The sequence below is a fragment of the Falco punctatus genome, assembly GCF_963210335.1.
Source record: "Falco punctatus genome assembly, chromosome: 10".
Lineage (NCBI taxonomy): Eukaryota > Metazoa > Chordata > Aves > Falconiformes > Falconidae > Falco > Falco punctatus.
Genome location: NC_137590.1, coordinates 20,604,720 through 20,621,327, shown reverse-complemented (window position 1 = coordinate 20,621,327; position 16,608 = coordinate 20,604,720). Strand labels below are relative to the sequence as shown.

At 40.7% G+C, this 16,608-nt stretch overlaps 1 protein-coding gene across 4 annotated transcripts in view; it reads right to left on the bottom strand.

Moving 5' to 3' along the window:
• Positions 1 to 311: 311 nt before the first annotated feature.
• Positions 312 to 16,608, bottom strand: part of SHANK2 (SH3 and multiple ankyrin repeat domains 2) — a 320,358-nt gene continuing 304,061 nt past the window's right edge. For 2 of the 4 annotated variants that reach the window (XM_080404889.1, XM_080404892.1), the window contains 4 exons: positions 16,137 to 16,248; positions 12,601 to 15,013; positions 4,563 to 4,640; positions 312 to 1,677 (listed from right to left, as the gene is read on the bottom strand). In XM_080404889.1, coding sequence (XP_080261015.1) covers positions 1,104 to 1,677; positions 4,563 to 4,640; positions 12,601 to 15,013; positions 16,137 to 16,248 — 3,177 coding nt within the window. In that variant the 3' untranslated portion in view covers positions 312 to 1,103. The remainder of the gene's footprint in view (positions 1,678 to 4,562; positions 4,641 to 12,600; positions 15,014 to 16,136; positions 16,249 to 16,608) is intronic. The other 2 variants (XM_080404890.1, XM_080404891.1) reach the window with 1 other exon arrangement.

Here is a 16,608-nt window from a genome sequence, read left to right as displayed (position 1 = left end):
AAGCTGAAACATTCCCATTTCTGCTAACAGGCTGAAGTCCCTCTCTCACTTAAAATACTGGCAATCTTCCCACTGACTTCAATGGGAACATTCATCTATCTTTTTCTTCTTTCTTGGCCCAATGTTCAAAATAGCTAAGCACTTACCACTCACTGAATTAAACAGCATCTCCCAGGGTTCAACGTATTCAAGTATCTGACTGTGAAGTCCAAAAGATGCGTCTGTACATAACCCCAAATTTTTACTGGCTTGTAGAGTTCATATTGCAACTTAGCAGTAGTTTAGCTGGTTGAAAACTGGGGGGTCTCAGGTTCAAACTAGCTTCATTTTGTTGTACCTCTAAGTGTGCGTTCCTCCTCAGTTTTTTATGCAACGTCTGCATCATCTTACAGGTCAAGTCAATGGAGCACGTATTGAACTTGTTCTGCCACCTTGGAAGAGTGCTAAATATAACTGCAGAAATAAAGAAATACCAGGTAAAACAGAGCAAGGTTACCTTTGAACTAATTCCAGCAGAACAACCAGCTTCACTGCCAAAAAATCAGAGCTAAACTAGTAAAAACCAGTATTATGAACCCCTGCACCTGTCTCAATATTGTGCCTCTGCTACTAATAAAAACGGGTTTGAATGGTAATGAAGCAATCTGTCCTCTTAAAACGAACTAAGGGTTGGGGAAGGAAGCCTGCTCGGAGACTGAATGTCAGGAAGAGTAGACAGTGCTTTTCAATAAAAAAAATGAAACGCTGGCAATTTTAAATCGAAAGAAAAGTGGTATGTAATGGTCCCAGCAGAAGGGCATTATCAAGAGATAGTATTTTTGAAGTTAACAATTTTCTCTCTCTCTCTCTCTCTCGTATCTCCCCACAACTTTGAAATAAAATGGCCCCACTTGTGTAACATATTTAGATTTATGTTTGGGCATGTAGCACAGTCTGCATTACCTGAGTACCAGGAATTGAACTGGTGTCCCCCATCCCGTCCCCGTCCCCCCCGTCCCCCCCCAGTTTTGCTGGCACTCGCAGACAGACAAGGCATTTGGGGTATTTCAGTACCAGCCCATCTCTAGTTATCAACAGAAGTTTGTGAGGCAAAATAGCTATTCTTATCTGTCCAGCAGCTGTTTCAAAGCTCTTTCTATGTTCATTCTGTGCCCAACTCTAGTCACTCCAAGGTCTATCAGATCTTCCTTTTGTAGATTTGGTAAATGAGTGCCATCTATTTCATTGTCCATAAATGTTTCTTTATGTTCACCTAAGTTTAGACTTTCCAACCAATCTGCCACATCTGGTTTAGTCCACAGGTGGACAGGCTTAGTTGTAAAAGGCTTATTTGAGATTGGCTGTTGTAATATTGAGGGAGAAGGAGACCTGCTGCGCCCTGTGGTCAAGCCAAATAAGTCCCCTGAAGGGGGCTGGCTGGGTAGGCTAAATACATCGGACAAAGTTGGAGAAGGAGATGAAGCTGAAGCAGAAGCAGTCAGAGGAGCAGGCATGATGTCTTTATTAATCTCTGTTGGTGAAACCACAGGGCTTGGAGCATGTCTTGCTCCTGAGGTCCTACTGTCATAGTCTGGGGACCTGCTCTGCAGTGTGATCGGCTGGCTGGTTCCAGGTCGGACAGTAAAAGTGATTGTTGTACTTCGTGTACCTGAGACAGTACTCATGACTTCCGTGCTCCTGAAATTGTAAACAGACATGGTAAGTTAGGTATATCAGCCACCAGCTGAAAGGTTGTCCATATCAACATGTGGTAAATACGGTTTTGGAAAGCTTGAAATTTTTCATTTTTTAATGAGTAACATCAGGTTAAAAGTACTAAGAAGGTATCATTAAATCTTTTCCATAAAACAATCATCAATGGTAAGCCATAGTTAAAAACAAAACCTTTCCTTATGAGCAGGTCAGAAAAACACTTTCCAGAGCACATTCTTCCTTTTTGAGGCCACGCCAAATTAACTCATGGTTAAATAGGAAACACCGAGTGGAATAAGCACACGAGCACTTTGTGCTCCCCATGAAGAGCAATCACGAGTTGAACCTTGCTTCACTGTGCAGAGGGGGGGATCTTTCATTTCAGTTTTAACCTACCAGTTTTACACATAGTTAGGTAACATAGCTAATAATAGTAATTACAGAAAGTACTGGAAGCATTGGATTTTGGATCTTTGGGCATCTACGCAGTGAATTTTACAGTACATTTGCATTTTAGGATCTGTTTGTATTCCCATTTGTTCACGGAACATGCTCTGCAAGCACCTCTTATTTCCCTTTCTGTTCAGCTGGCCTTTTCATGCTTCAAAAATATAACAGTCCTAAGGTTCATAAAAGGTCTTCTGTGTCCATTTCCTTCTACACAGAAATTATACTGTGGCAGTTTCACTACAAAACTTAAGGAGACAAAATTCTTGTTACTGTGCATGCCCAGAGGTGATGTAGTTACGATCAAGTCACTGGCACCTCTCTCTCGCCTAAAGGAAAAGTGAGATTACAAACCAAGCAGGCATGAAACTTGCCGAGAGGGCAGCTCTGATGCCAGGGCTGACAGCGCGGGTGAAGGAGCAGATGAATCTGCTTTTGTCTACTGGCTATAGAACAAATTTAGAAGCAGAAGATCCAGGTTCAGGTCTGTTCATATCATGAAAGGCTTAACACCACAGCCCTTACTTCTCCGAGAAATGTCTGCCAGTCAGCCTCCACACTTGAGGATCTTCCACAGAACCCCTGGGTGCCTTATCCTTCGGAGTTTTTCACTTTAAAATACCTTGCCAAGTAGGAAAACCTTCAGACAACTAATTTCAGGCACTTCCAGACCAAAGGAAGGGTTTATTTCTCCTTGAAGTGAAGTCACAGACTCCAGAGGATGACCTGGAGGATGCCATACTTAGATTTCTAACCCAGACCTTGACTGAAGCCCTCTGTATCTGAGCGCAGATTGTCCCCAGGCCTGACCTGCCATGCCAGGGCAGAACTGATGATGACTTGGGTGCACGATGTCAGATACAAATGCTTTAATTAATAATGCAGATTCACCACTGTGCAGAAATGATCTTATGGAGCCAAAGAAATAGCGTGGTTCTAGAGCTGCTGTATTTAAAATGCTGTTATGGAAGAAACTGGTCTCTTCCTAAGTCATTGCTTAAAGATTTTGTGTTAATTGTCACCAAACGAAGTAGCAAAAATGATTCACACAGCAGAGGTCAAACCCCACATCTGTTCCCTCTGAAGGATGTCCCTCACCGCTAGATCCTTTTTATAAATGAGAGGCCCTCTCATGCTCCTCTGCCTTAGGTAATCACGACAGCTTTGCTCCTCCCTTTGGAGTGCTGCGACTGCTGGGAAGGAGGACATAGCATGCTGGGTTGTCCTGTCTTGCTGGGTCTGCTCCCCAGTGCAATGTGATTGTGAACATCCACGGAAGAGGAGTGACTTGTCTTTGGTCACCCACATCCTGAACAGAAGAGTGGTTAAAATCTCAAAGAAGACGATGGTGGTACCAGCACTTTCTTATCATCTACCCTAACCCATTCCCCTTGTGAAGTACTCATCCCTTACCAAGAGGGACAAATGCAGGAAGCTAACCTGAGGCACTGACAATGGGCTATTCATCCCTTTGTCTCGTATGAACCTTACTGTGGTCCTGGTAGTGCTAAACTGGAGACCTTCTTCAGTGTTTCCTTGCTTTGCACCTGGCTGTTGTGAGCCCTGGTAGCTACATATTCCCTGCATCTTGTCTGGGGCTGTGGCACATAATTAACAAACCTAGATATCAGGTAACCTACAGCACTGCTACACCAAGATTCAGAGCATGCTTGTACCACAGCGAGTCTCATTCAAATGAAGCTCCAATACCTTGTTATTAGAAAAGCACTAAGAATAACTTTTTGGAGAACGTACATGTTGTTCACATGAGCAGTCCCACTGTTTTCCCCTAAATTGTTCCATATATTTCAATAGGAACAGGGGAGATCTTTTTGAGAGTTGAAAGATTGGTACTTCACTTAAAACAGTAGGAACAACACTTTTAGCGCTTAGGTCTTTGTAATTTAACAAAGAAAGGAAATATTTGGCAAGGTTTTGAGTGTTTCCTGTTATTTTTTTTGGAGCTTAATGGCTCTTATTGTCTTCCAGGACTGGAGCTAAGCATTCTTACAAATAAAACGTCTATGGCAAGAAACTATTCAACCCTGCTAACCAAGGGGAGCAAGTTATTCCTACCTACTTCAACTCAGGAGTCTCATGTATTTCAATAAGGCATGATAGAATTTTAAATCAACAAAAGACCCACTTTGAAAAAGGCTGGGCTAATGCCGTCCTAGTGCTTGTGAGAAGAGCAGGTCAAGTTTTGTATGAATGTGGAAGTATCTCCCCATCTCTCTGTTACCCTTTTACTTAACTTTCCTGTCTTGCAAATACTATAATTTACGGTTTTATTCACACCCATTGTGGCAATATCAAATGGATGATGAAAATCTATCTTCTATTACGCTAGATGCTGAAAGATCACTTCTGTTACTTGACTGACAACTCCAGGCTCAGTGCACACCTTCTGCTTTGTAACTCACTTTTGCTGCTGTTTCTCTGTATTGTTCCTTTCATAGACTCCCTGTTCATCCTGGCTCAGGAAACCACTGTCACTGTTCCTTTAAAGAAAGTATATTAAGTCAGTAAAACAAAATCCCGCAAAGTAAACTGTGTGCTCTTATTTTAAGTATTCCTTAGACTAGTGTTACCTAACCTTCTTGGAGCCACGGGCAGTAAGACTGGGTGAGCAAAGCAACACAGGCCACGTTGCACTTTGCTTTCTGTCAGCCTGGATCAAAGTAATGGCTTTGCATGGCTACAAGCAATATTAAAGTATTTGCGGGCATTTTGCTTTTTTCAAGCCATAGGTTCTGGACTACTGACTGTTCAAATACATCTTTGGAACAATGATAAGATATTTTTTTTTTAATTTTAGCTGATTAATGACGTTTCAATACCGTCTCAGTTTATAGCCACATCAGTACTGAACCTGTCTTAAGTATTAACCCTTTTATCAGAAAGCTCAGAGCACGTTAGCATTAACAGCCTTGATCCTACAGGAACACACCTTCTTCAAGAAAGTTCTTGGGAACACAGACAAGTCTGTGAGTCAGTATGTGTCCTCACTGCTGCAACAGCAGTCCTGTTTAGGACAAGTCTGAACCACAGCAACCTGAGGTCACTGCTGCCTCCAGAATTATTCAGCACCCTGCAAGCCTGAGTATGCGCTTGGTTCCCAGCTGCTGTGCTTCAGCCCGCTCTGCTACCAGCTCCGCAGCCTCATGGCACAGACACAGCCCTCCTGAAGGTCATGCAAGTCTGCTGAAGCCTACAGTTGCATTTCCCAGCTTTCAGTTTGAAATCTTTTATTCCAAGACTCATTTTTTCCCTTTCTTTTACCTGCCGTGTGCCCTCCAGCATGTTACAGAGACTGTTGTACTGTAATTGTAATCAAAGAAAAACACATGCTTATTTGTGTAATGCCTATGCATCCTAAATTATAATTTATGCCATCTCCAATACAATCTGTGATGCAGATACAGCCTTGAAACCATTAGCTGTCTTGCATTTTACGGTTGATTGGTATCCTGGTCAATAAGGAGCAAGCGCATTCCAGCTGGAAAGTCGGCATGTTTTTGTTGTGTTGTGGGATTTCCAGATTTTTAATAAGAGCAATTTCTGATGCCTGATTTGATCATCTGTTACACTAAACAGATTAAATCCATATTAAACCTACCTAACCCCAAATTTCATTTTAAAAAGGTGAAAAGTCTGATAATTATTTTAAATAGAATTTGCTCTATTAGTATCAGCATATGGTAGTAATTTACAAACATTTGCTGCTGTAAGACTGCACTGATTGCAATGCCCATTATGTTGCCTCATATTAAAATCACAATATATAATTCCTATGTCACAATGATGCAGCCTCCAAGTATAAAAGTCATCAACACAGCTTGTAGGCAAGAAATTCTTTCAGATTTTAAATTAGATTTGCAGGATTCAAATTTACTGTTAACTTAATATCAGAAGCAAACCAGTGAAAGATGGCACACTGCAACAGCTCCTAGGAGCCTCCCATGTAAAAAACAAAAAAACTATCATGCTCTCATGGGAGCTGTTTTATCCTGCAACTTGCCAAAAGATTTGCTGTTTCTGACAAAGATCTTCGTATTAGAGGAAAAAATCTTAACCACCAAGAAAACTAGTGAGTGAAATGAGTCTCTACATAAAGGCACTGCGAGAAATTAACTTTTTACAGATTTTTGAGAACACAGACCCCAAACTTTGCCTTTATCTCTTATAATATTTTTACTTTATTTTTGGATTGTCAAAGGAAAATTGTATGGTAGGAAAGTAAGACAATAATTGTCTGTTTGGGGGAAGATTAAGAACAAGGGCTGACGTGATGACTGGCAGGATACAGAGCTTCTTATAATAGTGTTATTTTAGTGAGAAGAACCGAGAAATGGTTACTGCCTATTGCAAGTAACACTCTGGTTGGAGTGAAGAATATTCATTAAGGTCTGTGGGAGTGTGTTCAAGAACAACAGTTTCCATGTAAATGGCACAAATGCCTGGAAACTGGCAGTAAGGGAATGGTGCTGATGAGGGGCAGAGGACCAGGAGACAACCTCAGCCCTCTCTCCTTGAAGAGCTGCAGGAAAAAAGGTCAAGGGAAGATGAAAGGAGAAAGGGGGAAAACCCACAGCTTCCAAGGATGAAAGACTCGACTGCGATGACCGCAGCAGACCTTGATTATTTCAAGGGCTAGTTTGTCTTTACTTTTAACCTCCCATAGGTATGTAAAACAGCACTAATCATCCCTCCCCTCTCCTCCACCTCCACAAATCCAGCAGAATGTGGACACAATTGAAAAACTTATTTAGGTGCTCAGACCTAGGTTCAGGAATCTGGTCTTGAGTGCTCATGTTATCAAAACATTTGCTGAATACTTCTCTGATGGAAGTCGCTTCTTTTTTCAGCTTGAGAAGACATCCTATTTCTGGTTTTAGAATGGCTACCATTTCTGGATTAGGATGGTCTAATCCACATTGTACTTTGTAATGAAATCATTGTACTTTGTAACGAAGTCAACACCAAAATCACTAAAATGCAATAACAATGAGTGAGCATTAAAAAGAAGCAGAATGTACAACATAGAATACTCTATGCTTAATGGTCGTCACTTACTTCATGGTACTTCAGCATGACCCTCTTCTGACAACAGCAGTCATGACAGCAAATAAAAATGACAAAATGGAATGACTGAAACACTGCAAAAATTACGGACAAAGCAAGCAATCCCGTGATATTGGCTGACAAACGGTTAACAACATGAAATGAATCTAATGGGACAGCAGTAAAGTGAAAAATCAAGGCTTGAGAATTATCCCAGCAGATACATATTTCATCATCTGTGAAATCCAGACATCCTTTACAATAAATCAAATGTAGGATCAGCCCCTGTGCAGGACTTGCTACTCAGTTCAGTTCTGCCTTACCTGTTTGTGAAATACCAGGAACTTTTCCAGATAATATAAAAAAAAATCAGAGATGGAGAAAAACCCTGACCATAGGCAGTTTCACTTTTAAAACTTGTTATGCCAACACAATACAGGTTATTTTTCTTAAAGGACTCGATCCTGCATGGTTAAGCATCCTTCATCACTCCCACATTTATCATGAGCATTTCCCACTACTAGGAGTGACACCCAACCTGCCCCAGAGGCCACAGGGACATGATGCAAACGCAGCTGGAGAAACATAAGCACCATCTGAAACAGAAATCGTTTCTCCCTATGGCAAAGCTATTGATCATTTTGGTATGGTGATGGTAGAGAGCAGCAGCAGTTGCTGTTCATTATTCCTTACTAGTACACTGGAGTTGAGGTGGAAGGATGCTGTTTTCACTGGGGGCTGTGGTTTTTCTCCTTTGCAGCCACTGGATCTATTCTGCATTAATCACGCTGACATTATTCAGTCGATCTCACAGGCTTGCACTTGATCATTATGTTGCTAAGCGACTGCTGGGTTCACAGACAGAGCGAGCACTCCTCCCTTAACCTGATAAAAACCCCTGCATTAGTCTTCTCTCCATTTCTTTTATCAGCTCCACGTAAAAGTCAGTAGCCTTTCAAGTGAATTTATAGCACCACTATATTTATAGCATCATAGTCGATACTACCATTACCCGTCCCCGTCCCCCTCGCCTCACCGGCTGACAGCAGAGCACGACCTGCTGAGCTGTGGGGCTCCCCCGGGCTGGGTTTTCCCATCTGTACCTGTGCGTATGCAAATTCAGAAATGGGAATCGCGACCAGAGCTCATAACTGAGGCTTTAGTTCAGGGCATTTGGGCCAAATGGAGCCCTGTAGCCCAACATCCCCAAACTTTTCTGTAAGGAAGGATGGGCACAAACGGAGGAAGTCAGCTGGTGTGGCCCTACTACATGGAGAGACCAGGTAAAAATCTGTCACCAGAACTGATCTCCAAAATTTCTTAAAGTAAATGATGGCCACAATTGGGAGTGGGATCTGGAGCTCAGTTCCAAAACCTTCTGATCAAACCCTTTAATTATGCTTTGATTAGTACAAAGTAAGCAAGCACAACCTTTTGCTTCTTTCTCATTTTCCTTCCCCTACCATTATCCTTCTTCCTATCCCACGGTTGGTCACTGCCTTGGAGAAGCAGATGGTTTCCAGACAAACATTTCCATGCTCTAGTTAAAAATCTTGAAACTCTGTGTCTCCATAAGAACCAAGGAAAACTATAAATACACTGTAAAATTATCACTAAACCAATGTGCAGAGAGAAAAAGCAATTCTAGGGTCATTTTTTAATGTAATAATTGAGAGAGAAATGCTGCTCAGTACTATAGAACAATCTCTTCCTAATCTTCACTTATCAAAAACAGAAAGAAGATATTTTTATGGGTTTCTGTAACAAGCCATTACCCAACTATCTATAACTTAATTCACCTCTATGCTACCCTAACAGGGCAAACCACAATTATATGTCTACTGGCTGTGCAAAAGTAACTCTTAGTGATATTTAGGATTCCCTGTCTGGACTATAACTTCCTGTATGTCCCTATGAGCAAATACTTATTTTTAATTTCATCAGGCTGCTAGTGCTGTGAAGACAATCCAACTGAGTCTGTGAACTATGTTCCTATTTATAACACTTCCAAATATTTCTTTTTGGCTGAAGGATATGAGCAGGAGTACTCAATTTTTAGCATTCTTCCTTTAGCAGAGCTAACGAGTTGTTCTTTAATTTAGCAGAATCCCTGTTTTCCATGAGCTAAAATTCCTTGCTCCCTTTCTAATGCTATCTCACAGAAAAGGGCTACAAGCTCCACAACTGGTTGTCCTAGGCTTTACAGTATCAGAAAAAAAAAGTCAAGAAACTCTAAGAAATTTAGCTTTAAAATTTAAATATTAGCTTCAATACATGGCATTTTGGCAAGATGGTATTCCTTGGTCACAATATTTGACAGCTTTGTAAAAAACTGTGTCAGCTGTGCAATTGGGCTAGAAAGGCTGTAATTTATTTAACTTTCTAAAAGACAAGGCAGGAGTACAAGCAGTTTGAAAAAATGTGTTTGCCTGGGAAGCATTTACCATGCATCTCTCTCTTTTATGCAGGCACCTTTGAGAACAGAAGTAAAATTTAATGCAGACAGTTCAGGGCATAATCATACATAGCACAACAAAAAATCAGAGCATTTTCTCCACTGTGATTAATTTTGCTATTAGCCACATGCTCCCTCTTTCATACTCTTTAGCAAGCACAGAAATCAATCCTCTCTCATCCATCCGCAGAACGCGGAGCTGGTTAGGGTCAGAGAGAGGGGAAGGTGCCAGCCTTGCTCCAGGGGCTGTCAGGAACTGGGCACAGGCGCAGCCAGGCAGACACCACCTAACAACCCACCGCTGGCTTACAAATAGGACTTCTGAGTCTACAAGAGTGAACTTCTCCATTTACAACTCTCTACCTCACTCGTGTGAGGATGAAAAGGAATTGCCTGCAACACCTTTTACAACATATTTTTAATGTCTGTAGATAGCTGGCTCTCTTCTGCTGTCTGATTTATGACTTAGCTTAAAAAAGAAATCCTGAGTAACCTTTCTGATCGTTTTAGTATCTTCAGTTCACCTCAATTAAAAAATTATGTAATCATATCAGTTTTGAAAACAGAAGGAAACGAAGTACAGCTCTCTTACCTTCCATTCCCACTGGGAATTCTGTGGAGGTGTCATTTTCTTCCACAGTCAAATAGCAGCCAAGAGTTTTGCTGCTCTATGCCACTGACAGCTTTTCTTATTTATTACCTGATAGGTCTTTTGGTGTTGTTTTATCCCAAGGTCCTCTCTCTAGTTTGCAAAGATGCCTGTTTGGGTTTACTTTTCAGGAAAGAAGTAGGATTTCAGCCACGTTGAAATAATGTTTTCTATGGGTTTGGTTCCAAATTGAGTCTCTGTATTCCATAACGAAGACTAGGTAATTTGCCAAAGCTGAATTATAAGAATTAAAAAAGCTAAAGGACAGAAAAGCAACAAAACTTTCTAACACTGTCCAAGTCAGATCATTCTCTAAAATGTAACACATAAGGGACTACTCTTGCTTAGATGACAGGTTTTTTTCTCCAATAAAGTGATATAATAGATTTTCAATTTTCTCCCCAGCCTTTATACATGTTTAAATGTTTTTTGACAAAAATGATGTATCTCTATTTGCTTCTACTTTTCATTTTCCTCTAAGTAATGATAATATTTTGACATACTTACTGTATGTTGTAGTCGCTAGCCTCAGTTATTTTCTAATAAAAAAGAGATGCTAAAGATCTCAATTGTATCCTGGAAATAGCTATCAGTTTAAATATAAAAGATGATAAATAATATTATACATATGAAGCTAGAGGCAACATGTTCATGTAGCTTAACAAGAAAGCTGATCAAAGTCTAGCAGAAATGATATTCTTGAAGGCATGAGAAAAATAATATGAAATGAAACTGTCAGCGTCATCTGCAAGACAAGATACGTAAATTCAGACTTAGCACTTGTGATTTTATGCTTGCCTGAAGTATTCTCAAAAGTGTTCACTTGCTGTACACACTTTGTTTAAAGACTGTCTTCATCAGGCAGCCAGTATATATTGTTTTTCTTACACAGTTTCCGTAGTATTTTATTTCATGTATTAAGGCTTTTCCTGTACAGTCAACTCAATTTCTACTCTGTTTAGTCAAGTGTCACTAACAGGAATTCCAGAATTTCAGTGGTTTTCTTCCATCCCTTCATTCTAAAAACTGTATAACCTCCTTACCTCCCCGTCACCAGTTTGATGACTTCCATCTTGCATATAATGACCTGATGCTGAGGCTTGTGATCACCCTGTTTTCTGAATGAGTAAACTTTTGCAATTAACAGAGCCAACCTCCCCTAAAACCAAATTATCTTCATGCATGCAAGGAATGGTAGCTTTTCAAAGGCTGAGTTAGTTATTATCCAGCAGAATAATTCCAGTAAAATTTGCTTACATGGTACCTTTTTTAAAAAACAAAGTCAGCACTGCATTTCTGCAAAAAATGCATTTCTATGGAGAAGTCAGGCCAAACCATATGCAATACTTCAGTAAAAGGTACATTTAACTACTATAGGTAAGGCCAAACCATTGCACACCACAAAAAGAAATACCCCAGGCTCTCAATAAAACTAACAAAATATTTTTTTTTCATAATGGTGGATTTCATATCATGTCCATATTCCACACAAATGTGACTACACAATTATTTGTATATTTACCCAATGTTGTCTGACTATGGTAAGATACTTATCAATTAAGTACCTTTCAGAAACCATTTACACACAAACGTATTGCACTGCACTATCAGGGATGCTGCTGTTGGCAGCAATGGGCCACCTCCTTGAACCTGTAAACATCAGAGACTATTCACTAACAAGCGTGCACAACAGAAAGTAAGAACTTAAACCCCATAACACTAAGTGGTAGAGATGCTAAATTAACTTTTTAGTAGTAACATGAATAGCGTAAAGAGATTTCAGTGGGTGATTTTCTAAGATAGCTTTATACTTCATGGTAAAGTGGATTATGAGAGGTATCAGCATGAATCAAACGACACCACACAGTGAATGCGAGTAAGCCTAAGCAAAACCACTTTTTTCACCTATCTGAAGCCACAATAAGTTATAGGACTGAAGAAAAATTAAATTAACACCACATTTTAAAAGAAATTTTTTTAAAAGACAGAAATAATACTTAAAAATAGATCTAAGTAACTTGCATCAAAACAACTGAAACATTTGTGGAAACTGTCTTTGAAGTTGGAAAAGACTAAGAAAACTCCTGTCCTATGGTGCAGACTACACAGATGCTGGCAACGTACGAAATTCTTCCCCTCTGTAAAATTGTTTGTCATAGATTATTCATTATGCAAACATACACAATAAAGAGTACATTCTTCTTTAATCTAAGTGATTTACAGGGGAAGTTAGTACAGGGATGGAAAAAATATCAAGTCTCCATTAGAAAATTACCCGGTTAATTACATTTACCTTGTACTGAGACTTGCAGTTTTTGTTCCAGTAGGTGACTCCAATCCTTCCCCTGGCTTTGAGGATTTCTCTCTGTTCATTTGCTGGAGTATTGAGTTCAATTCACTAATAACATTAGCCTTTGGGCCTGAGAGAACTGGGCTTTTCACCTCCGTCACATCACCCCATAGCTTAGATGTCCTTTGGGGAACAACTTTAGCCATATTGGGCTGTGCACTGATCGGAGGTGGGGGTGGAGCGGGAGGAGGAATAACAAAGCTGTCTACAGTTTCTTCAATTAGCGCGTCCTTGTAAAGTGCATTGCTTTTGTTGATTATGGGCTTCATTTTTGGCTTAGGAGGTACTGGGGGTTTGTCCACCAGAAATGTTTGCCCATCTGCATAGACTGTACAAGTATCCACGTTCTCACCCCCTTCCGAGGATAAGGTAGAGATGCTGGACACCGTTGAGATAGTGCTGGTTGTCTCTAAGTGATGGTCACTACTACTTCGACTGTCTACCTCCTCAATCCCAGAGTCAGTGACGTTATCAAAGCTGTCAGGGGGTGGCAGAAAGGAGGCAGGCAAACAGTTTGAAAGACCCACTTGCTTTTTACTGTCTAAGGAATCTGTTGACTGGCTGGGGGCAAACGGTGCAGGTGAAGGCGTGCCATTTTTTCTTTGCTTAATCAAGTCTGTTAGAGCTGAACCAGGAGCTGCACGGTCATCGGGGATATCAAAGCTGTTGGCGAACTCTAGCGGGGGTGGCAGTGGCTCGGTAAAAATAAACTCTTCATCGATATCGACTGATGCTAAGGGTGGCGGAGGGATGCGGAACGGCAAGATGACAGGGTCGTCGACAGAGCTCGCTGCTACAATGGTTTTGCAGGGAGATGCCGGTGGCTCAGATGCAGCAGGCACGTTCAGCTCACTTTCTGCTTCCTCGCTCCCCTCTGGCCTCTCTGGAGGAGAGTTTTCAGAGTTTGGTTCCATTTCTGCTCTGTTTTCCTCTTCATCTTCGGGCGTATCATCTGACTTGGTTGTGTCCACGGTATGAACCATTAACAAGCCAGCTGACTTTTGCTGTGAAGTATCCACAATGTTTATCAACATGTTCTTCTTCTCCTCTGTTTTCTTTTCTTTCCCTGCATCTGTTTCATACTTGTTCTCAGTCTCCTGCCGTCTCAATGGGCCACGAGTATTTTGCCTAGTGACAGTAGCAGTAACAGGAAAAGTCGTTTCAATATTGGGTCTCAGCTTTGTATCGATGTAAAGTGGTTTATTAAGGTCAGCTTTAACAGTGTCTCCTTTGCCTGGAATCTGCTGTGTTTGTTCTTTCATGGCTCTGTCCCTGGCAGAGAGAGCGAGGGCTAGTGGCGAGTTTGGATCTAACAGCTTTCCTGTGACGGGGTGAACGTAATTATCTGAGCTGGATGTATTTGTGGACTTAGCTGCCACCGTACTGTTTTCAGTACCTTTCGTTTTGGACGAAGCATTTAATGTCCTTGAATCACTTTGATTGCTGGGTTCACTGCTATTAAAAAGATTTTCAGGCTCTCTAGGTGCGGGAATTGGAGATGGTGACATAAGCTGTCTAAAACCATCTTCACTACTAAACATTGCTTCATCGGTAAATTTTGATTGCCTCATACGTGGTGTTGGTGGTGTTAGTCCAACATCCTCATCTCCCAGGTCTGTGGAAAGGAAGGCTGGAGAATTACGCCTTGCTTCCAGCCTCTTTTCCCTGTCCCTCACTGCTCCAGCAATGGCTGCTGCAAATGGACTGCTGACACCTAAACTATCGTCGGGGCGGAGTTGCCCAGGTTGCTCTGAAGACTGAGGATCGATTTCCATGCTGCTGCCTTGGCTGCTTTTCCCACTGCTGCTGGTGGATGGCTCTTTCACAATAATCGTCGGGATTGGAATAGAGCAGGTCTTTTCTGGACTGTCTTCAACATTGGATTGTTTCACCAGCATCCCCTTCCGCCTCGCTGGTTTGGCCGGCACATAAACTGCTTTGCTTGCAATCTTCCCAACCTCAGAATACGGGTTTTCTGGCATCTGACCCCTCTTGTTCCTGAAATTTGCCTGAGATGCAGCACTCCGACTGTACAGGTCTTCAGAGTCCAGAGAGTATCGGTCCAGTTCCCGTCTGTAATAGATCCCTTTGTCCCTTATCATTGTTCCCACATTCTCAGGCCTAACCAAAGAAATTTTTGAACCTGAATTCTGATTAAATGGAGGTTTAATAGTTCCATAGCTCCTTGATGTCAGGGATTTGGGCGAGTTGTACAGAGAAGGAGAAGGTGGTGGTGGTGAAGGAGGTAAGGACTGTGGTGGCGGTGGGATATCTTCAGAGGTGTCAGGCATTGAAAGACTTCTGGTAAACTTCAGCATAGGAGGAGCCAAAAACTGCCGTTCTTCCTCTGTTATTCCTAAAAATCAGAAAGTATATTTAAAATGCTGTCTTCCACTGGGATCCCTCATACTGTATTATTTCTGTAGCCAACCTAAAATGCCAGGGTACACTTCACATGACATGAGGCATATGCAAAATTATGAAAGAGGTCTTTCGGTTGATTCCTACCATAAGCATTCTTTCTTGTTGAACTTCCAGAGACCCAGATGCCAGAATTAAAAAGGATGCTACAGAATTTTAATGAAACTGATCAGTGATGTGTAGGCAAATGCTTTGGGTTTATGTATCATCAAGGTAGCTGTAGAGAAGCACATTTTCTTTGAAAATTATTGAACAGGGAAGACAATCTGTACAGAAGAGTAGCTTATGCCTTATTCTAGCACTCCGTAAAAGCATATAATAATGCAACTTAGAAACCTAATGAATTTTTAAGGTGCATTTGAAACTTAGCAAAGGGACTGCAAAGATTCTATTGGGGAAAAAAATCATAATGTTTCATTTCAAAAGATGACATTCTATTATTACAAATACAGCTTTTAACATAAATAAACTGGGTAATATCGAGATCATTTAGATGCTAATTTCACATCAGCATAATGTGTTTCTGAATCAATAAACATTGCTACCAAGAACAAAGCAAGGCGAAATTTAGTCCACTCTTTTTTTTTTTTTTTTTTTTGTAAAATCATCTATTGTCATAATTTGGAATGAAAAAGAGGTTAATTTTATTCCATTTGATCAATAAGGATTCCTTGGTAAACTACACACCATTACAATCGTTTTGCCTCAGTAACAAAGGAAAAAGGAATAGTGTTTTGCCCCAGGTAACGCATTGCAAAGGGCTTGTACTGATTATGTTTTTTTTCCTTCTCACTGCCTTTCCTTGTTTGGGGGAACATTCTAAAGAGAGGAATTAAATTTAATTCAATTCTGTAATACTTGCCTACTGCCATCAAAGCAGAATGCGGAAATTACGCAATCTTACACACACAAATTTATTTTCTCATGAACTTTGTATAAAAATTAAACAGTCATTCACTGAGGTAAAGATGTTAGAGAAATATGCTTTAAGAAAGAAGCGAAGTTACTAGAAGTATGTGATTAATGCACAAGCAAACTATATATGAGAAGCATTTTACCTATCGATTTTTGTCTTCTCATTGTACCCCGAGGTATACCCAGAAAAGGACCTTGAGGACTCCCTGGTACAGTGGGCGTCATCACAGCAATACCCTGTCTCTCATACATGGACTACAAAAAAGCAAACAAAAAATCCCACAAGCATTAAAGTGTGCAAGTCTTTCTCTTACATGTCAATAACTCTTCTGTCATATCTGCTTATTCACCATTCCTTTTACTTAGAATTCTTACGGAAAATAAAAAAAACTTGGTATTATTTCAGGGAGGAGGTGAAGAGAAAGGGAGGGCTGGGCTTTACTTACATGTTCATAAAAGACAACAGCTGTAAGAGGAGTTAGCTGAAATTATTTACAAGGCAGTATGTTAAGTTTCTGGCACACTTTGTGTGCTGTAATAAAAATGAAGCATGAGCAATTGCATTTTGTTTTATTCACTTCCAAAAACCTAGCCACGTGCTGCATAGCTATTAAC